We start from the raw sequence: 24,124 nt of genomic DNA, 5'->3' as shown, positions 1-24,124 counted from the left end.
GTTTTTCAGCCGTTCAATAACTTGAAATAAATACTGTTAGGTCAGTAATAAATTCTCAATTAGAAAGCAATTCCCATGTTGTCGGGACTGGATTCAGTACAACTTCTTTTTCAATTAGATTGCCAAACAATGGATCAAATGTTTTTGTTCATTCATTGTCTTGGAATGACAACGCAAATATGCATGAAGTTTATTAATGTAAATGTATGTCTCCTAGTCTTAATGAAAAAATAATCATTATCGAGTACAGATGATTGGAAATGTCCAATGTAGTAGACATTTGAACATGCAGATATTTTTTTCACTGAGTTTTCAATATCTCATCAATATCTCATCTTCGTTTCGTGTACATGCATTCTTTAGTCAGTTCTTATGATTTAATTAAATCTTATCCCCGTTCCATAATTGCATGGACATTGCCAAGTTTGTCGAAAAAATATTTTAATCGCGCAATCACCATTGATCGATTGAATGGTGTAAAATTTGTTTGGAGAAACTCGAATTGATAGAAGTCAATCCCTTAAGTTGATCGAGACTTGAAATCCATACAGTCAACTCTTTTGAGTTAATTAACACTTATTAAGCTCCACAGTTGTATGGACGTTGGCAAGTCTGTTGAGAAACGAATTTTATCATGCAATGACTATAATTAATTCAATGGTGTAAAGTTAATATGTTCGCTTATTACTAGAGAAACACGAATTGATATAAGTCAGTTCTTATGAGTTAATTAAAACTCAAATAGTTTGATAGTTGAACGGACGTCGGCATGTTTGTTGAGAAACGATTTTAATCATGAAATCACTATTGATGGATTGAATGCTATAAGATTTGTTTGTTCGCTTATTACTAGATAATTTCGAATTGGTTGAAGTCAATCCATTAGGTTGATCTCGATTTGAAAGCCACCTAATGCCACTTAATACTGCATATATAGTGAAGTATAATCCCTTTCATCTGACCAATATCAATACGTACGTGTACACCATTTCATTGTTCACTTGAGTTTTGCCACTTTGTCTTGTGCTTACGAACTTATTCCGTATTCTATACGATAGGAATTTACAAGTAGGCAAGGCATGTGTATAGATTACCTTGTTTTGATCACTGCAGCTTCGAATCACGATTTCGAGGTAAGCAATGTTTTGCAGACATAAGGTAGCAACCAACGATCGGGACGGTTTCAATCAACGCATAGATTTTTAGCCTTTGTTATGTCGGCGTCTAGCGAAATGTCGCACCATTGATGAGAATTAAACAAGTGGCTTAATAAAACAGCTTAATTTCGAAGAACGAGAATTGCGTTAAAGAGTGTATTGCATGGGTAGGAGCTATCAAACATGATTGACAGAATAGCAATAAAATATTTTTGTTACATCCTACTTATTTCGTTCAAGAGGTTTCTAGCGGGTTTAATAGTACCGAAGAAAAATCTACAATCCTATTTTCTGTAACTCACTGCACCTCTATCAGAATACATTGTTTTGGCGTGCCATAGTTTTTTTTAATTTTAAAATAATTACTTTGCACTCCGTCAGTCGGGCATTCCTTTCTATGAAGAATGGGCGGTCTTATTGCTTTCTCTTTCTTTTGCGAGGGACTTATGCCGGCCTTCTGTACATTGGAGATTCAAGAACGGGACTCAGTCTAGATGCAATTTTAACGAAAGACTAGCACACGTACTGCATCGTATGTCAAAATACAATGTTGGAATCCTCTTATGCAATCGTTCCTTTTTTGCAATGCGATTGGGAAACAAAATTTCAACTTTTAAAACTAATTTTTGGAATAATTTGATAGTAATTTTGATTTAATCAGCAAATGTAAGCTCATCTCCCTTTCAACTTTATGATACACTTGTTTTTATGGTTAATTTGTGATAATGCACCTTACAGATATAAGGTACTCAAACACTTGTGATAAATCTAAACAATTAAGAGACTCAATTTCCTAAATTAGTTCTAATCGTGTTAGTTCTAGAAGGGTAGGAAATGCCTCCACAATAACAGAGCAACACAGAATTATATTACAATTTTCAGTGGCCAACGAATTTTCAAAAATGCGTATCCTGTCCCCAATGCTCAGCACACCTAAATAAATAAACATACAATTTCAAGATTTTCACCCGTGAGGAATTAATAATATATTTCCATTAAGTAAGTTTGCAATATTAATCACAAATACATGGAAATAATTTCAGGCACACCACACTTAATGTCAGCAATTAAAAAACGTAATATATCATGTAGGTTCTTTCAAAGCGTGCGTAGGGAAAGAAACAGGCTATTGCAAAAAATCTATGCGTAAAGTAATGTTGGTCGGCAATAAAAACTCCGGAAATTGGTAAAGACAACCCTTCAGCCATAACAATTTTCGTCAAATAAAAACTGAGTTAAAGGCAATGATTTACTTCTTTAACATACTCTTAAATTAAATTGAATGTATGTGTATCCATTGAGTAAGTATTAAGAGTAGCCTGCTTGCGGATGTATCTCGCGTATGAATATAGGAATTTAAAGTGTGCTTTGTCTGCATGCTTTCCTTATTACACACTTTATCGTTGTCAACGAGAAGATGTAAATGCAAGTATGCAAATTAAAGCTGAAGTTTTAACTGATGTTATTAACTTTCATTAACTGATATTATATACTGAACAACGTTCATATGGAAGAAAAAAGAGCGATGTAGTGGTGCCATCTTGACATTGCGGTTGCAGTTCGAAAAACATTTCATTTTCATAAAAAATTGAGCCAGCCTTGCAACATTATTTATTCCTAGTTTTCTCTCAGAGTAAAGTGAATGTAAAATTATTTTTTACGAAACTTTACTTCGACGCAGCATGTTCCCCACCACAATCAGAACGCCTACTAGAACAAATTGCAAGTGTTTGAAGCTGATCGACAATGATTTTATCACAGTAATCAAGACTGATATGTGAAATAACTCCGTCATTATCTGTACGATTAGAACTCATAACCCGCTGTATTTAATTATCCAGAAAGGAACCAGTGATCAAGAGTACTCGGTCACATTTCGATGTCTAATGACAGGCGATTCATAACCCATCCAATGTGTTGTAATTGTTACCGTCACCAGTCTACAGGGCGAGAGCTAAATTAAACACACACATAATCAAGAATTAAACGTGTGCAAATAGCATCATCCATCGATGTTTTGAGATCTTTTGATCTTTTGAACCGTAGCGGATATGTTACATCCAGCGTTTACTTTAAGTCCGCATATTCTTCATTAAAATTATTAAGGCTTTTTTATTTAAGATTATATGGACATGAGAAAATTTTAGAATGAAAGAAGATTGAGAATAATGCTTAATATAAACCAATGATTGACGATCTACATAAACACAGTAACGATAACAGTAAACAGATGTCAAGCATTGTTATGTAATACCAAATGCCTGTATAATAAAAGTCTTGCATATTTGTTAGTCTTCACAATTTTATTGATAACATTTTATATCGATATTGTACAACACTAGTTTAGACTATAAAATGCATATTAATGACGGTAGCTATAGAAATGACAATGATGTGTAATCAGAAACTGTCACTGTCATTGGAGGCAATATAAAGATATATCTGGATTTATGACTGACTGCTACGTTATTGCTGTCGTGATTCACTTGGTATCAATGTCTTCTTGTGGTGTTGATAAAGGCACAGTGCGAGATACAAGTTGACACGTTAGTCATTCTCGCACCGCGGTTATTCTTCACGGCAGCAGTTTCACCTGAGCCCGATTCGTGTGGTACGTAGCAAAGAAATTTTTCGATCGTTCAGTGCGGACAAAGGATAGGGTGTATCATAAAACGTACACGATCTTGCTATATTTCGGTTACCTTAGGCCTACGATACGCCATAACAGTATTCTCATCTATTTTGACATCATCTGGTCAGTTATTATGTGTACAATATGACCAGGAACTAATTCACACAGTTTACAAACATAGAAGTTAATCTCTGTAAAGCTCTAAAGGTATCCAGGAATTCTTAAAATACAGAATATACTCTACAGCTTCTTTTAGTAGATACTTTTCAATATTTCGTCTGATGTTACTATACACGTGTTATCACATAAAAATACAACAAAGCAATGACAAAAAACAAAACCCAAACAACCTTTACTGACACAAAGGAGGTCAAATTCTAGTGTTTATTTTACAGTACAAACGGTTACTATTTTGTTGGTTCATGTGAGCAGATGAATATGTCTAAATAAATCATACCGGTATATTGATGGAGCAGATACAGCGAGCTGATTGGTCGAGACGTGAATAGAAATTTGATATATTTTAATATACTGTTATGACATACCAGCAATGAAGCACACCAAGCGATGGTATACCACTCTGTTTATACCACTTTACTCCATATATGCTGTCTCTATTACTGGTGTATTTATGTTTTGAAAATAAAAAATCTTGTGGTACATCGTTGCTGTTTGTGCTTTAAATATGCATTTTCAAGAGGCGATACATCTTTAACTTCTTTGCGATTGATTCATTTTCTCTGAAAAGAAAAAAGAAAGAACAGGTCTTAGAGAAGGAACAACACCATTGGAACTAATTTAGATAATTGGGTTTTCATATTTTAAAATGTCTCAAAAGTGTTAGGTGCCCTACAGCTGAATGTTGCAATATTACAAATTACTCACAAAAACAAATGTATAATGTAAAAAGAAACGCAGATGAGCTTACATTTGTTGATGAAATCGATTACTTCACCATCCAATTATCCAAAATTAGTTCCAATCGTGATGAACGTAAAAGGAGAATAAGATTCAGGAATATTGCATCAGAATTATGATGGACGTAAATGAAAAGAAAACATATTCAGTTAAATTTTGAAATAAGTTCTTGCAATTGTTTGAAGTAGTATTTTGCATTTTATCAAATTAAATGCCGGTTCTCAACACCATACACGATTAATGGATGGGATGTTTTGCTGAACCGATCTATCCCTTGAAAAATTAGTGACAGTTTGTGCAGATAAACCATATTTACAATTTTATAATTTGATAGAGGCAAAATGAAACATGACTTGAAACATACGCGATAGATCAACAGATCGATTAGGTCTGTTTACATTTCTTACACTTGAAAAACCTACCATGTTACTTTGATGAAATTCCTCCACCAAATTAATAGTCTGAAAGGTACATAAAAAATATAAGTGAATTTCGTTTTCCGACACTACCACCACCACCATCATCATCGTCGCTGTCGTCGTCGTCGCCGTCATCATCATCATCATCATCATCACCATCATCATCATCATCATCATCATCATCATCATCATCAACATCAACATCAACATCATCAACAAAAACAACAACAACAACAACAACAACCACAACAACAACAAATATTCCGACGATCACCACAATCTTGGTTATCGTCGACGTTTTCATCGTCAGCAAAACCCCAATACCATCATCACTTACCTGAGCAGTCCAAATTACCGGTAGCCGAATCGTAAATGTATAAACAGGTTTCTGTGTTGTCGCAGTAGTGGTCTCCACAGCAACGGTGATCTTCAGTGAGAAGTCTTACACAAAGTTCATAATAATCATCACAGTGCTCGACGTCAGGTTTTATGTCAGCCACGACATCGCTTATAGTAGTCGTTGTGTCTTTAGGGATTATGTCTCCGAATATCCATTGTTTTCGATATAAAAATTCCTCCATAAACAACAAATTTAGAATCTTAGATTTCAAAAAGCCTGTGCTTCAGTGTCCTTTGAAGCAGTAATGACAGGACGGTTGCAATAAATAGGACATATTGTTGAGGCCTACAAAGAACGAATGAGTCTAAATTGTCGTAAAGCACGTCGAGTTTATTGACTTCAACGCAATTATTCTCCGTCTAAATTACTGAGAAGTTGCCAAGTAACCGTATGTCCGTCTGCGCTCGCATGTCTTGTTGAATAGGTATTTTACGATCAATAAATTCAATTTAGTTTTCACTATTAATTTCTATTTGTTTACCTATTGCACGGGATAAGTTTAGATAAAGTCTGATTTTGTTGACGACGTTCCTTTGTGTTCATGTAGAGTGCAGAGAGATTATCTATTAGTACAGGTTACTAGTGACCTAGTTAGACAGCCAAAATAAAACGGAAAATTTTAACATCCGTAAAGCCCACCCTATTATTCTGCTCAAGGGATAGTACATCCAGGTACCATATTCGGACAGACGATTTGCATGCAGGACAAAAATTTAACAACAGTGAATCAAAAAAAGCTACGTCTCCAAATGACATGACGGCCATCTTCTCATCTTAAACGTATTGTTGCAACTAATTACAATGGAAAGTGAGGATTTGTCCTATGTTTTAACCGTTCAAAATACTAAGAGGTATTTTACAATTTTTGTGTATGCGAAAAATGTTGTAGGGACCTTCGTCCTTGTCATAGTCTGCATAACGGCACTTTAGTATCGCATTCTCGTTTGATGATTATGCTACGGCTACTACCAGCGTAAATAGTTTCGACTAATATGGCTACTGCATACCTAAATGGTGCAAGTACTCGTTACCATTAAAAAATTCGGACAACCCTTTGAGCAATATCACCGCCCTCTTTCATAATCACTAAAAGGCTGTCTGCTGTTTCAGGCATCGAAATTAATCTCAAGGACTGATAAATTGTACAGCAAAGCTGCTAGTACATTTTGGCAAGTTTTCAAAAGTATCACAATCACTTGGAAGTCCAATTTACATTTCTTGATCCCTAAGTGCCAACCTACTGGTAATTTCAACATTTCTGTAACGACAGTGGTAGTAAAAAGAGGCCGAAATTTATGACAGGGTGAGAAACACATTTTTTGTCGTTTTCACTTGACTTTGCGTAAAGTCGTTGTTAACTGCGTATCACCAATATCATTAGCTGTTGCCGTTTCTACGAATTCCTGAAATACATGGCAAGCTGTGACATATGTACATAAGGCATGTACTTTCCAAGGTTGTTTTGTTGACATGTTTTCAGACACTGGTATAATAGATTTAAACATAGTTGCCAGGTTGTTCATCACAGTTCTGGCCGGAAAACTCCAGTCTCTGATTTCGTCAATGTCGAAACACTATCGAATGTTTTCAATTTATCAGGAGACAAGTTTCTAGCATTGAATTTACAATATACTGGAGTACAGTCAGGCATTATCGAAACGAAGATGTCAGATTAAAAAAAGCAAACGTTGATGGCGTAGTTAAAAGCCTGGTTAATGTATCACTAATTGTGTTTTAAGTGGCTTTCAGTGGGCGACTTTGGTGTATTTTCTTCTTTTTTTCTGTAAAAAGGTGAGTTTATCTCCTTGTATGTAAAGAGATGGCTTTTAAGTGCTCAAAGTATTCAATTAACATTCCAGCAGATTTGTAGTGTCCATAACAACCAGAAAAACCATTGCGACGTTAGTTGTTGACACGGAAATAGAACTTTTATTACCATACCTATCGTATAAGACCACCTGAAATGCCTGCTGTTCCTGGTATCTTTTTTTTTTCAAATTTAGGAAGTACAGAGATTGCAAGGGAAACAAGTATCACACTGTCAGTACCTTTGAATACTAGAAAAATATGGATAATGCAAAATATTTGTCAGATTATCTTGACAGTTTGAAATTTGTGTTTGTAATGCAATGTTGTTGACGCATTGTTCTCGCTGCCCTGAGCTCAAAATAGACATGACGTCACAGCGTTTATTATGGCGTGATTCGTGGCGATTATAAGTAGTCGAGGTTTCGCTTCTTCAATTAGTGTTGATATCCCGTAATATTTCTGTCAACGAATCATTGTATAGTAATTAGTACATATTATTTTGAATATTATCACCCGTCCTTTGTAAGATCAAGAGTTTTGTAAACTAAATGAGCAAAGGGTTGTATATGTTCTACAGTCAATTCCCGTGACCTTTAAGTAAACAAAATGTTGTCATAGTTTTTGTCAGCATTTAAGCGCTGCATTGATAGACCGATCGCAGACAATTCCTGATGAGGGTTATGTTCAATCTTACAAAGACCTTGACAGTGTATAATATGAACTATCATATACCCATGCCCATATTGCTACATCCTAGTGACGTTCAACGTAAAATATCAGCAGTGATATTTCACGGTAAACGTCGAGATATGCACGATGAACGTCATTAGCAGTTTGTTGGTAAACAACGTAAACAACAAAATGGCTGCCGCTCCCCGCCTGCGAAGCGATGTCGCCGACGTAAAAACTTGAAGGGCTTCGAGGAACACGGGTATTTCTGGTTGCAAAATACGGAAATATCACGTTGAGTCTTGAAATGTTTTCCCATGGTATTTTTTTGGTCAAGTTCTAGCAAACATTCTGTCGTTCGCACGGCGCCGGCACTGTGCACGGTCTTCACCGAACAGGTAGTGAGCGCGTGGCGTGACAGCGATGTCGCGCGCGCGACGACTGTTGACATGGCAACTCTAAAGGTAAACTAACAAAATGGCGTCCCCTCTCCGCGCGAGCTCCGTGCCGTACGACGATCGAAATCAGGGTAGATTTAAAGCTGAGCAGTTTTTGATCGGTTACAGTTGTAATAGCATATTGCACCTTAAAATGTTCCTTCTGTATGACGATTTTTGTATCCCGGTGTCTTTCTTCTTGGGTTTCATTGAGATATGGACGACTTGCAGCGATGTCGCGCGTGATGTTGACATCTTCGTCGTATACTTTATGAATGAAGCCTGTTCACATAAACATTCTGATATTTATGCGCAAGGCGTAATAAAGTAAAACCTCAAAATTAAAGGTTTTTCGTTCTATTAGTAAAAATTCCCTAAAATTATGGGCATGGGTATATGATAAATCGGTTATTACCCAATATCGCCTGTTCCTGTGTCGTACCAGCATTCGTGTCATTTTTGTGCTGCGTCAGACACTCGACTTCGTCTCGTGTCTGACGCAGCACAAATGACACTCAGGGACGATTCAGAATTTACTTCCAGGGGGTGGAGGATTTTCAGGGGGGGCACCCATTTTTCCCAAGAAAATTTAGGGGGGGGGGGCAGACAAAAATACCACAATCTTTTACGGGGGGCCAAGGAAAAAAAAACATCAATTCAATATTTGCCCAGAATTTCTGATCTCTACAAAAGAGAACCATAGACGCAACCTGGGTGACAGATAAACTCAACATGTTTAGTTAAACTCCTTTAGCTGCCAAATTCGGTAATATTCACAGTGGTTTGTTTTATGCATCTACTGCAGTATCTTGTTCTCCTCCCTGAAGCGTTATGAAATGTCCAGTATTTAGCATGTCAATACAAACCATACAGTGAACAGTCGGGGTTGTTTTTGTTGAAAAGAGATCTCAGATCAAGTCCAGACTAGAATTCATTTATCAACAATAACAATGGTCATTTATGTTCACACTGGTATGTTGCTAAATACAGCATTGGGTGTTCTATGTAGTGATAGAATAACAAACAAATGCTGATACACAGAGATGAACATTGAACAAATGCTAAAAATTACAGCAAATGTCTTTTTAAGGTTGGGTTTACCTTGTAGCTTGTAAAGCAGTGTAAAGTTGCATGATAAAGAAGTGTTAATTTGTGCAAATGTATGCAAATCACCCGATTTCTTGGCTTCTTTTGCCTCCCAATTTCAAAATTTCCGAAGAATATAACTCTACTCCGACTGGGTCAAATTTTCTGAAATTTCACATTATGTTTTTTAAATGCTATATAACACAACAACTATCAATTGGTTTTGTTTGGCAATAAAGCTCTTACATTTTTAAAAAGAGGCATTTTGAATAAGAGGCATTTTAATTTTGCTGATCATGATTTTAATCAATTATTAGAGTGTCAGTCTTTAAACCCCTACAATTTTAAAATGAAGATGGATAATGCCAAATAAAATAGTTGTTTTTTTCTACATGAATACCCTCCTTTCAAGTGAAATATTACATTTCAGAAAAATACTGTCTAGTTTTTGACTTCAATTAATTTTATCATTAATACAAAATTGAGGTTTTTTACCCCAATATACACTTCATCCTTTGAGTAAACTACTGCTACTGCTACTCTTCTTTTCTGCTCCTTTTTCTATGTTTCATTCTCATCAATTTACCCTTTCTAGATTTTTTAAATGTTCTACATAACTTTTTACAGTGCTTACATCTACTATAAACTTTTTTGAAAATACATTTTTGGCCGTGTCATCTTCAAGGTGCTTTTCAGCGAATAGTTTTTTAATGTTGAAAATAAAAATATTATGTATTACTGTCAAAAATATATGGTGAAAAATTTACAAAAGGGTTGATTTTCCAATAATTTTGTATGTGCATCCAGAAGATCATGTGGCACTGCACCAATGCTATGGTGTCGTATTGTTAAAATATAGTGTACACAAGAAATTGCTGTAGTCCAAGAAGTGATCTCAGTGTGTATGAGGCTAGGAGAAATGTTGATAGGCTTACACAATGTGTATTGATGCTAATGCTTTTGTGTCCCATTCATTCTGATATGTATAATCAAAGATTTCTCAGTGGCGGCTGGCAGAAAAGGCAAAAAACAAATTAACATGTATTGTTTCGTGTCATCTGAAAACACGCGCATCATGACTATTTTAAAATTAACGTTTGTTAAAAAAATTTGAAATATGAATGCTCTGTCAATTTTGAAAAATACTGCTGACAAAATGTGAATTTTGACTTACACAGGGTTATCTGCATTTTAATATGAACATAATGGATTGTGAATGGAATGAGCAGAATAACATGTGAATTCATGTTTTAATTGGATAAGGTGTTTTGCTCAAGAAATGTTCTAAAATATTCCTCAGCATTGTTGCTTTCAGTGGCAGCTACTTGGTTTTATGACAACCAAATTAGAAAAAAAGAGAAAATTAAAAACAAGTTGGCTTTCACCAATTTTAATTCCTAATGTTTAAAACTTTCACCGTGAGTCTGCAAATATTCAGCATCATCAAATGAAATTGTATGCTCAACGTGTGCATGTACATGTACATCTCACCTTCCAGAAATATCTGGATATCTGCAAATGATGTACCATTAAGGTAGCTACATACCTTTTAGACACTTTCAGATTTTTATTTTTTTCTCAATTGAACACGTCCCAAACCCCAATAAAGTATACATTTTCTGAAAGCCCTGATATAGAGCTATCCGATCGAGCACAGTACACGGTCATTATTTGCATAGGAGTCACGTGACAAGCGTTTTGCTGAACCTTCCAAAAACCGGTTTTTCCCGCCTTATGCAAACATGCTGCAAGATTTCCGGTTGGAATTTCTTCATTGACAAGCCTTGACAATATCCTTCAAAACTGTGTCTGGGATTTTCTTTATATGCCTTTGTTTTTTTTAATGCGCTCTTAAAGATGTTAGATGAAGGTTCTTTTCAAGGAATTTTAATTATCACGCCATATAATTTGAATGGAGCCTCTGGGAAAAAATCGCAGACACGGTTTTGAAGGATATTGTCAAGGCTTGTCAATGAAGAAATTCTAACCGGAAATCTTGCAGCGTGTTTGCATAAGGCGGGAAAAACCGGTTTTTTGAAGCTTCAGCAAAACGCTTGTCACGTGACTCTTATGCAAATAATGACCGTGTACTGTGCTTGGTCGGATAGCTCTATATCAGGGCTTTCAGAAAATGTATACTTCATTGGGATTTGGGACGTGTTCAATTGAGAAAAAAATAAAATCTGAAAGTGTCTAAAAGGTATTTAGCTACCTTAAACTTCAAGATATATATCACTTTGCCAATTATCTGCTCCTCTGATTTTCTGTTCACCATTTCTAACTGACATCTTTGCTTGTCTTTGTGTGCATCATATGTATCAGTGAGACATAATAAAAAAAATACTCATATTTAGTATTTAACTTTTCTTCAGAAATTTACAACCAGATATGTTTATTGCTACCCTTTCCAAAAGTGTGCCACTTGCAGACCCTGCAAATCAGTCTTTTTATAGTCACATAACCCTGAAATGATTTGTTATATCATCGATTAAATGTCCACTACAGTTCCTGCAACTTGTTAGACTGGATATGTCTATAATGTATAAGCATGCATGTATATATTAGGGGGGGCATGGAAAAAAACAGGAAAGATGAGGGGGGCAATAGATTTTTTCTGTAATTTACTAGGGGGGGGGGCATGGAAAAAAATCACCGAGAAAATAGAAAATCCTCCACCCTCCCCCTGGAAGTAAATTCTGAATCGTCCCTCATGCTGATACGACACAGGAACAGGCGATATTGGGTAATAACCTCTAAGTATCCAGTCTTCTGGATCGATAATGCATAAGTAACACTTTCATTTCATCTTTGTACTTCAATGTCGTTTATCTCCATACATCAAACCAACTACGGCGAGGAGCATTGCGATTGAAATAATGCACCAACTGATCGAATACATCAATTGAATGAAACCTTAACAATTGTCATTTTACCATTTTTTTCTTACCAGCTAAAAGTAAAAATGACATCTCTATTCCTGGCTGAAAGGTGGTCCCGTGTTGGAGACACAGTTTCAGCTATCAACTGTCAACTTGCAAGCCTTGCAGCACAAAACAGACAAACGAAGATATGCTGTGTTGTTTTGAAGGCAACTGAAGAAGAAAAGAAAGACGCTGCTGACTGCGGAGTTGAATTGATACAACCGTGTTTTAATAAGCATGTGCTTGACATATTCAAAGATGACAAACCAACGTCGGACTGGATTCTGTCACCTGAAACATTCTTTACAACTCTGTTAGAATTACAAAACGTTGAATATATTGTTGAGCATATTCAGTCATCTACAATATCTCTGATTTCGGTTGTTTTAAAAGATCGCTTTTTCAAACATGCAGATATTGTGTTGATAAACCACGGCATTCCACCAGCAGATTTGAGACAGAAATACTTGAAATTTGCTGAAGCAGCAGAAGCAGTTTTCTCTGTCGGACCAACTGTATTCAAGGAATACAACTTAATCTACAGAGGCAATGAGATTCACATAAACCATTTACTATATCTTCCAAGACCCGAGAAGGACTTCTTTGACCTGAATGTTGATCAGCAGCTCTCCAAATCAGATAGCGTAAAGCAAATATTATCAATAATTACAGATAAAGATGTAAAATGCGACAAGTACAAATTTCTCTCTGCCGTAATAGGTCAAACAGCGGTTGCACTGGAAAGTGTAATCGGAGATATCCCGAAGTGGTTTGTTCGTATTTCATCACAAGCTGACCCCACTGACACTAAAAACTTTCTGAAAGATAACCTAGAGTGTTCCTTCATAGAACCAAACGCTCACTCCCTCAATAGCTCTCAGCAACATGCTATTACTGACCTACAGCAAAGTAATGTCCTCGTAATACCACCCGATGAACCATTCAGTATGGAAGCATTGCAGGCAATAGCTGCTGGACTGCCCGTTTTGGTGCCAAAGCGTACAGCAACTGCAGAATTCCTAGGGAAATATTTCAAGGCTGATGCAGAACATTTTTTGTATGACCCATTGGTTGATGGTGGTTTATCAAAGCAAATTAACAAAATGTTGCTCAAAAGTGAGCAAGCCAGCCACGCGATCTTAGTTCTTAAGAGCAAATTGCAGAGTAACTCAGAAGTTACTGCAACTCATGAAAATTTCAAATCTTGTTTCATGAAACATCTTCGGCTTCTGCATTACAAAGGAAAGGTAAGGATCTATAAAATTGTACTCAATACTATAACACATATACAATGGGTATATTGGACCATACATTTTATCTGCTCCCATTCTAATCGAAAGCTGAAGGCTGCGGAACAACCATTTTCAAAATTGATATTTGTTCAAGAAAGAGAAAACGTCTTCGAAATTCTGGTTGACATATTACCTAATTATGGATAACTAATGAAATGTGGAGTATCACATCACCAAATGTGTGATATCAAAGTCAACCCCATGCGACCGAAAAAAGTTATCTCAAGATAGTATTGAATTATCAAAGTTTATGTGGTCTGTTACTAACAAGGACTATGACTTGCACGTAGCAAGGTCAATTGTACCACAGCATCTAGTTATTCTAGTATAAATAATAACACTGTAATCAAACGCTATGTATAATCAATGTTGATAGAACAAGGATCTTATTTATAAAAAACGATTAGATTCTAGCAAATGCTCAGTGCATTAAACAAATGGATTATCTCAAACTCAATATCAAAAGATAACATTAATCAAACATTTGATGTAATTAATATTTGCATAAAACAGACACAAAAAAGGTATTTAAGTAGTCACATTATCATCTTTTGTTTTGTTTACATTTTATACTTTTTGAATTTACCCCTATAATGTGTAATTTTGCATTGCAACTGACGAATAAATTTAAATTTTGGTTTGCTCATTCAAAGTCGAAAAATCGTCAGCATGTGGCACTGGAATTTTTTAGTTTTGTGAAGCGTTACTATAATTGGTCGCAACTACCCATTCAGTATGAACCAGATATTCTTAATGGAAGTATTCAAGTCTAACGCCACTAAATGAGTAGAGCTGACTGCTTGCCATAGTAATTGAAATGATAGTAAGTGTTTAAGGCACTTGTGTGAGTACATTGCACATGCTGACGAGATATGAAATGTGTTTATGCTAAAAATTGAAAACTGCTTGCTGTTTCGATCCCGAGAATCAATTCAATTCAATCCTGAGAGGTACTTTGCAATTATGCATGATGACCGCTACTACTTGAAATAAGATTTTAATCATTTAGCCATGATAGACGATTACGGAGATTTAACGTGCTCTACATATTTTTTTAATATTTAATTATTCATAATTGTTTCTGAGAGGTTTGTACTGATGTGTTTTGTAACCCTGAGTATTTTACGTTCCCTGCATTGATTCCAGAGTCACCGATTTCCAGGCTGGGACAGTAAAAGTGGCAGGAAGAAAGCGACCATGTGAGTAATCGTTACAACAAATGCAATTTGAGTATCAAATCAGCCCGTCGATGTTGCTTTCACTATTAGTGCTGATTCTATGAATGACAATTATGACAAACTAATCAGTTAATCAGGAGGGACAATGTCTGAGACAATTCCGCCAAACCTTAAAGAACGAAATACCATTGTGTACTTGCCAATTTAACTGAAATATGGCTACAAATTAAAAAAAACTCGTGTTTGACGCTATATGTAGTTCATAAGAACCCAGTATCTCCCTTTTCACATACAACAGACAATGTCAACCAAAAAGGCCTTTCTTGTTTTCTCTACTTTCCCTCGTCAAAGACGATTAGATAGACCCATGCATGCATGCATACATACGTACGTACGTAAGTACATACATACATACATACATACATACATACATACATACATACATACATACATACATACATACATACATACATACATACATACATACATACATACATACATACATACATACATACATACATATGTATGTACGTACGTACATACATACATCTTGAATCTGACCTATCAGATTGATAAGCGCACAGTTGCTAACTTTCTTCATGATGTTGCTAGAGAGTGTGACTTTGATTACTTTTAGGATGTAGTATATAGACTTTCCTTTTATGTAAATTTCTACGGAGAAACGTTCAGGCAAACTGCCATGACGAAAGTTAATTAGTGCTGCGTTTTAATCATATATCTGTAAATCGACTGCACATTTTCTAAAATTTACAATATGTGTCCTCCTTTTTCCTATATTTTTTTCTTCATGAGTTTACAATTTTTGTCGAGAGAAATCTAAGCTCTCTATTGTGCATTTTATTTCAGTGACTTACCTGTATTTTTTCGCAGCTTTCAAGGGTGTTGCAAGTCTTGAGATCAAAGATAAGAAGATGAAGATGGAGCCTGCTCATCTGCTGGATGAAGAAAGACAACAACTTGAACTGCAAAAGGAAAAGGACCAACAGCAGTTCAAGATTCAAAGAGGGAAATGTTAATATCTGAACTTAAGGAACTTTATGAGCTTGAGAAACAGAAAATCATGGCTAGAAATAGCCCAGATTTAGTAAAAGAGCTGTATGAAGCCTTTGATAATTTTAAGGCAAGGTTAGATGACATTACTGATGGATCCTTGCTGTTTATGTTGAGTTTTCTTTCAGAAACGGACATTGATTATTTCTGGCAGAACTACGAAGCAGAAAGCGTGGACAAAGTCTTGAGTGGTATTCTTATTACGCCAAAGATGAGATCACTAGCAGAAGAAGCTGGGTGTACCATCAGAATTAGACTGAAGATCGACAAGAAGGAGTATGAAATTGTCAAAGAAATTCTTCACGGTAAGTATAACTTTCAAACTCGGTTACTGGATAATCCCCTGAGCAAAATGCTTTAGTTTTTAAACACTTCACATATCTATATTTACGTATGTCAATGCTATACAAGAAGAGGTTCAACTCAAATTTCAAATGACAGAAATCGACAAGCCTTTAGTAATATTGGCGCTGTCTTCATTTGCAATCTATCCTTCATCCCTCTCTCTCTCTCTCTCTCTCTCTCTCTCTCTCTCTCTCTCTCTCTCTCTCTCTCTCTGAATACAGCTATCGTTTGTTGAGCAAACATAGATCTAAATTTCACGGTTAAGGAACTCATATATTAACTATAGTTTCAACCAGCGTCTTGTAGCGTATCTTCATGCGTTAATACACTTAAGATACAGTACACCGATGTACCGGAAACACGATTGGAACTAATTTGGGAGAAATTGATATTCATACTGTTAAAATTTCTCAAAAGTATTAGGTGCTCTATAGCTAAATGTTGCAATATTACAAATTATTCATAAAAACAAAAGTTTAACTTTAAAAGAAAAACTGAAGAGTTTACATTTACGACATTACTTCTCTATCCAATTATCCTGATTCTCATTTTTCTATTCTCCCAGCACTAATTATGTCTAACATCTTTTGTTTACCACTTCTAGATATGTCACCTGTGTATACTATGTCAAGGATAGTGAATGCCTTAATTCTGGCAATTGAAGATAAATTATCAGATGATTTTAAATCCCTCATTTTGGGCTGCATAGCGAATACCCAGCCTGCTTTCGAGTTTAAGGTAAACAGCTTGTCAGAGTTCAACATGGTAGCTAAGTTGATGACATATTATGAGACATTTATCAAGCATATACATGCAATGGGAACAAACAATGACCACGTGAGTTTAGAAAATGTTACCATTGTTGCAACTGAATGTAAATTGAAAACGTCGTGTGGGATACTGACGCTATCGAAATTTTGATACATGCATTATCGAGACTAAAATGCATAAAAGTACTGTGCCTGGTAGGTTTCAACGAGGCCTTGATCACAGAATTTCTAAAGATTCAATCAAAAAAAAATCTAGTCTTGGAAATAAGGAAGTTGCAAATACCTAGAAATAGCCTCACGATTGACATCGTCAGCCATCTCATTGAATCCATAAGATATTATCCATTCCTAGAGGAAATAGATCTAAGTCAAAACTATCTGGGTGCTGTTGGTTGCATGGCTCTTCTTGAATTGCCTAATACTGTCCATGTGGTTGTAGAGCACAAAGGTATTGAAAGAGGTGCGCTTGGTTATGAACAGCATACTACGAAGGTTCAGAGTATGGAAGATTATTTGTCTCTACTAAATGTAAGTAATATAGTGCAATTAAAGGAAAAGATGGCCAAAGTGACAAAGTTAGAAGCTTCTGCTCTACCCCATGATGTAGCCAAGACTCTATTAACAAATATCTCTCTATTCAGTGAGTTAAAATTCCTAAATGCCAGTGCTTGTACAAAAGTTGAAGAACCCAAATATGGAGAGAGTCAGCTCGATATCAGTCATAATTGTATCAGTTATGTTGGTGCAAGGAGTGTCATTGGAATGTTGGAGAAACTGACAGAGCTCGAATATTTTGATCTCAGTAAAAATAACATCGGTGATGTCGGCGCAAAAACTCTAAGCGAAATAATAGGGAAATTGACCAAACTTACTCATCTTGACCTCAGTGACAACAGTATTACAAATATGGGTGCAATCTCCATTTCTAATGGGTTGAAAGGTGCGGTTCAATTGCAAAACCTGTACCTTGGCCACAATAGCATAGGCCAATTAGCCGCAGAAAGTACGAGTGGCAGCTTTGCAATTATTAAATGCACAGAAATACTTGACCTAAGTTACGCCAATCTTAGAGATGCTGGTGTTGGCGAACCTAGTGGGGGGATGAAAGATATGGTTGGAATGATAAAGCTAAGCCTAAAGAATAATAATTTCGGTGATCGGGGTGCAGAAGAGTTGAGCAAGGGCATGGTATACTTGGAGCGCCTGCAACATCTTGATGTGTGTAACAATCACATTGGAAGTCGCGGTGTGGCAGCATTATGCTTTGGGTTGCAGCAATGTAACAAGCTGACCCATATTTTGCTAGGTCATAATTGTATAGGTGATGAGGGTGTAAAGCGTTTAAGTAAACATATGGTTTTCTTGGAAGACCTAGAACACTTCGACATCAGTGGGAATCAAATAGGAGATCGGGGATTTAAGGAAGTGTTTAAAATGCTGGAGCATTTAAAACAGCTGAAACACCTTGATGTCAGTCAGAATGTCATAGCAGACGTTGGTTTAAAGCGTCTTGCCAATAATGCACACTTTTTAGGAAACCTGCAATATCTTGATCTGAGTCACAATGCGATAGAAAAAAAAAAATTGGTTTCCCTAAGTCAGGAAATGAAATACATGAAAATGTTAGAGAAGCTTGATCTCAGTCATAACGAGATGGGTACCGTAGATGCCAGATATCTATGTGTAGCACTAAAGGACATGGAAAACCTGCGATGGTTACAAGTCGAAGTCGCTTTTAAAGACATAGATATTAAGGTAAAAGAGGAACTTTATAAAGGAGCGAGACGTTTAAATGTAGAAATGGACGACAGTTCCAAAAATACCAAAGGCACAAAAGAAGTTAATGGAAGCAAACCGAGTCATGATGAAAGAAAGGCTTTTGTCGAGAGGCAGGAGAGCTTTTGCAGTCGAACAAGTTCTACTAGCCATGAGAGTTCTTGTAGTTCCCGAGGCTAGGTTCACAAAACGGTCGCCGCCTTTAAACTATTATAGTCGCAGGTGTAGTGACAGCTTGGAGTTGTGACCAACGGTTCGATACTTGGCGTTATTGACATATAGCAAAAATATGTTCAAACGATGTACTGAGTCAAAGAATGAATATGTAGCTGAGCCTGCGCTATCCTTATCCCGGAACATATTGTTTGTAAATTTATATACACTTTTGTTTTTCCTGATTCGGAGTATGTGTCAGTTAAATAGGCGCATGTAGTTTATACAGCACTCACACATAGTTGTTTGATAATACGCTCGAATGATAAAAGAATATCTTGAGTGAAGGGAAATATGAGGCTCTACGTCGATAAAGTTACGCAAATCTTTACATATTCCCTGATGATACACAGCCACCCTTCGTCATCTATCTTTTGATATCGAACTTGCAAAATATAAATGGTCATTAAGCAAAGAACGACTCGGGCCTTTCTCAATCTCTATGAACGAATTACATTGTCGAATATTCTAATGCAACTCCATCACAAAGCTTAGTTATAAGGTCAAATTCAATTTGCTTGTTACATCTCCTACTAGCACAGTAACTCAATAAAATCAATCAATACAAAGCAAAAATGAGTTAAAACCCGTAAGCATTATGTATGTTTTTTTCGAATTGTTCAGAGGTAAAACTTTCGCTGTTATTACAGCAGGAATTCGTAATCAGGGTTCACATAATTTTGCAGCCGGACATCTTTCCATAATCGAATAAAGGGGAGCAGGTTGTAAGGTGAAATTCATTTTGCTTGTTATATCACTTATGATCCCTTACTAATGCATAACGATTGCTTGCATGCTTTTCATCGTTGACAATTTCATATTTGTTTAGATGTCATATTATGGACATTTGATGTGGTATTCAAAGTAAAAACAGGATAATGTAAAGCTATTCACATTCATCAGTGCAAACACGTATGAATATGTTGAATAGTAAACTTATCTTGCATGATATATTATGATTTACATCCAGCCAATTTCAAAGCAATGTAATTTATGATCTCTTCTCAATTGTTTTTGAGCATCAATTACATATTGAGCCAAACAATTTTCTTGGAGCATTATTGACGTTTTGTATGCACAGTGAAATAAAAGTGTGTACAGTATTGTCATTGGTCATTGTTTTATGTACATATATGACAATAATTGTTAAAGACTTTTCCCCTCGAATGAAACTTTTCAAGTCATTATATTATTCGTAATGTTCTGTCTGTTTACAGTTTCAGTACAAAAACACATACATATCATAATTCTGGAAATTCTGTATCTAGTCAACAAATTTCTATTTGCTATTTTATGTTTTACCATTTGAGGATTCATTAAGGGTGTCTTGGCGTCTATTGACGATGAATCGTCAACATTTTTATATATTTTCACATATCAATTACCTTTTCTTTCAGAAAATATAACATTTTGTCCTGACAATATACATTGACAAAATGAAATTATTCGTGTACTAATTCACACTTTGATAATATATACTAACATTTAACATTATTCGTCAATGTAATTCGTGTAAGTGAAATACTGTAATGTTGAGTGTTGAGGAATTAACGGAATGAGACTTTTTTCTTTAGTTTGAAAAACTGCTTTTGTGTCAGCAATGTATTTAACATATTCACAACCACCAAAATAATGGCTCTTCTTGTTTATTATTTTTATTTTCTGTTTTTCGGTACAAGCCATATAGCAAACGTCATTGGTCTCATGTGAGAATATATCTAACGTGTTAAGGAAACAGAAGTTCAGACCAACCTTGATTTCATTTAAAGTCGTATTACTCTTTTGAAACATTCAAGTATGTACTTAATTTTATGACAACACTGTACGCCGTAATTTTTTGAATACAAAGTTACTCCGCACTCTACGCTGTGACATTTGATATGGATAAGTAAATAGTATGCAAAAATATTAGATAATTATGCTGAAGCACTTAGGCGCCTACAAAGGTGCTAGTTACAAAGTCCTCTTTCGATTATCTAATGGTTTACAGCTTTGTATATGTAGATAGCAGACCATGACATGAATGTCTATCACAATGAATATCATTATTAAAATTTGAACGAGATGCGTATTTGTAGAAATTATTCTCCGTCTAGTTACCGCACCACTTTAGCCTCTTGTATTTTTCTCAGTGTTCTGTATCCACTTTACATTGTGTATTTGACGTTTCTTTTCCGTCAGTCTTTTCTGGTGATGAAGAAAACCCATTATAGAACAATTATGTTGAGTAAGCAATGTTACATTGCTGTGATGGAATATGTGTGCGATGAGTGATAGCGGGTAAGTGAGTGCGAGTGATTCGTTAATCTAAGCCATGTGAAGGGGTTTCAGTCAGAAAAATTGCAACATAATTTAGCTCAGTTATTAAACCCCCGTTTTTAAGGGGGGGATTCGGCCGAGCGATTTGACTGCGATGTCTTCGCTCGGTGACTATGATCCGTGCGTTGTAGGTTCGAATCCGACCAAAATCATCTGTTTAATTTATTCAACGCAATATGGAATATCTTTGAATATCTTTACATTATGTATTGATTATTAGGCTATGCTTTGTAATCTTTACCTTTATCGACGATTCAGCAATCTGTAAGCCTTATTTTGCTTATCTGAAACATAATATGGTTGCTCTTCTGCACAAGAAAACTTATGTTTAAGCGGAAAGCGCTGAATAAATATCTCAAATGTTTTAATCCGTCTAACAAAGTGCTTGATTATGTCTGACACCGTCGTAAATGATTAAAACATATACAATCACAAACTGAGCCAACGAGGACACGATGTTTTTCAATAACATAAGGCCCATTGTCAGTAAATTTGAGGTAACTTGCAACCTGAATGAAACGATGCACATTTCAACCCCATCAAAATTTTTCACACTTGAAAACGAAAGAAAACGTTTAAAGTTTCATCCTGTCGAATAGGAAGAAAACAACCTTTATTTTGCAATTAAATATTACTTAAACACCAATCCATATATCAGTCCATACAATGCAACAATTCTCTTTTCCAACTCTGCTATGAACATATAATGTTTATTGCACTGTGTATGATTCATACACGATAAATTAGTCTTGTCAAGGCAATTGAAACGTTTCTAATTTTTGAGGTGGGTCAAACGTAGTTTTATGAATACGAGTATTCTGTTTCACATTTTCAACCCGGAGTTTTTTTTACTGAAAATGCTAAACAGACTTTCTGTGATGAAGGAATCCATACACTGCGTCTTCGAACAAAATATTACTTGTCACAATAAAATCCCAGACTTCTGAACTGTCTGATTGTTTAAGATATAGCGCCACCGGTGTTTGGAGAGCTTGATTCGAAATGTCGGGTAAATACAATCGTCATGCCAGATCTCGTATAGCTTCGTAAGCCATAGAACAAGGAAAATGGCTTCATATAAAGCAATCGATCATGACACACACATATAATATATGAAGCTAACCATCTATAGACACACACATAATGATGGAGGGCACACATTTATTTGAGTTGTAGTTCGGTTATATTGAGTCGTTTTATTAAACACCGTGATACTGGCCTGTAAAGATGAAACTATTCCACTCAAAAGGCACACATTAAGTCTATTACTGTGTATATTAAAGAAGATTCGCTCTAATTTTTCTGCATATGGCAAAGATGTTTGTACACCAAACAAAATTTGTCTAGTATATCGTCGCCCCAGGAGAATTTTGTATGATGGGGAATTGAAAATGAACATCATGAAACAATGCTAGGCAAATCAAATCAGATCAAATGAAATGAAATCAAATCAAATCAAATTACCAAAGAAGTGGAATAATCTTTGCTACAATCCACATAAAATGGCAAGGAAATATTACAAGCACTGTACCTTTATTTTAAGGCACTTTCTTGCCTATCAATAGTTGAAGTAACGCAAATCTAAAGCCAATGACTTGATTTTATCGATTTGGGTATCTATTAGAATTTCAATGAATGTTAAAAAAGGTGGGTTTTCAAAGAATCTGACTCTATCCAATGCCATTTGCAGAAATTGTATTACAAAAATGTATTGTGCTAATTGCGAAATGACGGATATCAATAATAGTTCCTGCACAATTAACTTTCGATTCGAGCACAATAAATTTCGAGACATGTTAACTAATATTTAGTTTATCTGTGGCTGTTATTAAGTCACACTTTTCAACAATTCGCTCTACAGCTAGTAACGAATTAAGCAGAGAAAGAGCCTAAAACATGCATTTTACTGTTCAGAAGTCAAATGTTGTTACAACTAACATTTTCTTTGCAAACCAAACTTAATGAAAGGAAACCTACATGGCTCTAAGCGTTACATACACCGCACGTACAACAGTTTCAATTAAGTAGTCAACTCTATGACACTGCCAGTGTTGATTAACCAAAACGCGACCAGGTACACCATCGTTGCCAGGGCACTCAACTCTTGAATAAAACACAAACGACGTATGAATCATCGAGACGTGCTTCACTCTAAACGTTTGGACACTTATGACGCGTCGGATGCGTTCAGTTTGATCACATGGGAATGTTATGTGTGTTCTAGTATTGAACATTTGTGTTCAGAAATAAAATGGATGTGGTCAGCCATAGACCGCTGCCATTCTAACACCAACTGACGACAGTGTTTGTCGCGTGTTTTTATCCAGACAATATTATTTTTAGTTAGAGACACACATCACGATATCTTTAATTTGTTTTCTGCTCCAGTAAACTCCTCTGAAACTAAAGAACGAAATAGAGACACTATATGTTCTAAACCCGAACACATTCATTCTAGTTTTCTTACTGAATACTTAAACTGCGTTCAAAAAGTGTTACAGTTAAGCGTTCTAATATCTGTTCAATAACTGAACACATGGCTTTAGAGTGTTGGAGCTTAGTTTGCTTTTCTTCATCAAAAATCATTGGATATCAAGCAACGGAGTGTATATGATTCGATAAGACATTTCGATTTTAAGACGCTGAAGACTGACCTGCAAAAGAAATTGAAACAAACTAGGTTTGAATGTTCTGTTTCCTCTGTTTTATGTG

General features: G+C 35.7%; 2 protein-coding genes across 2 annotated transcripts; both read left to right on the top strand.

Annotated features, from left to right (window-relative positions):
• Positions 1-7,246: 7,246 nt before the first annotated feature.
• LOC139124119 (uncharacterized) lies at positions 7,247-20,957 on the top strand. Its single transcript, XM_070690263.1, has 6 exons — positions 7,247-7,317; positions 12,478-13,695; positions 14,887-14,939; positions 15,810-16,294; positions 16,939-17,072; positions 19,744-20,957. Exons 2-4 carry the CDS (start codon positions 12,490-12,492, stop codon positions 15,832-15,834), a joined length of 1,284 nt encoding a protein of 427 aa, XP_070546364.1. The 5' UTR covers positions 7,247-7,317; positions 12,478-12,489; the 3' UTR covers positions 15,835-16,294; positions 16,939-17,072; positions 19,744-20,957.
• Positions 15,949-19,060, top strand: LOC139124364 (NLR family CARD domain-containing protein 3-like). The gene is made up of 2 exons (XM_070690505.1): positions 15,949-16,294; positions 17,457-19,060. Exons 1-2 carry the CDS (start codon positions 15,949-15,951, stop codon positions 19,058-19,060), a joined length of 1,950 nt encoding a protein of 649 aa, XP_070546606.1.
• Positions 20,958-24,124: the final 3,167 nt, after the last annotated feature.

The sequence above is a fragment of the Ptychodera flava genome, assembly GCF_041260155.1.
Source record: "Ptychodera flava strain L36383 chromosome 23 unlocalized genomic scaffold, AS_Pfla_20210202 Scaffold_23__1_contigs__length_28996876_pilon, whole genome shotgun sequence".
NCBI lineage: Eukaryota > Metazoa > Hemichordata > Enteropneusta > Ptychoderidae > Ptychodera > Ptychodera flava.
Note: the sequence above shows the minus strand (reverse complement) of the source record. Positions and strands in the feature narration are given on the sequence as shown.

Bases quoted from the DNA above. Each gene is read 5' to 3' on its own strand.
- LOC139124364 (XM_070690505.1), top strand. From the start codon at position 15,949: ATGTTAATATCTGAACTTAAGGAACTTTATGAGCTTGAGAAACAGAAA. The intron at 16,295-17,456 runs GTAAGTATAACT...ATCCATTCCTAG, and splicing joins TGTCAAAGAAATTCTTCACG to AGGAAATAGATCTAAGTCAA.
- LOC139124119 (XM_070690263.1), top strand. From the start codon at position 12,490: ATGACATCTCTATTCCTGGCTGAAAGGTGGTCCCGTGTTGGAGACACA. The intron at 13,696-14,886 runs GTAAGGATCTAT...CATTGATTCCAG, and splicing joins TTCTGCATTACAAAGGAAAG to AGTCACCGATTTCCAGGCTG. The intron at 14,940-15,809 runs GTGAGTAATCGT...ATTTTTTCGCAG, and splicing joins GGCAGGAAGAAAGCGACCAT to CTTTCAAGGGTGTTGCAAGT.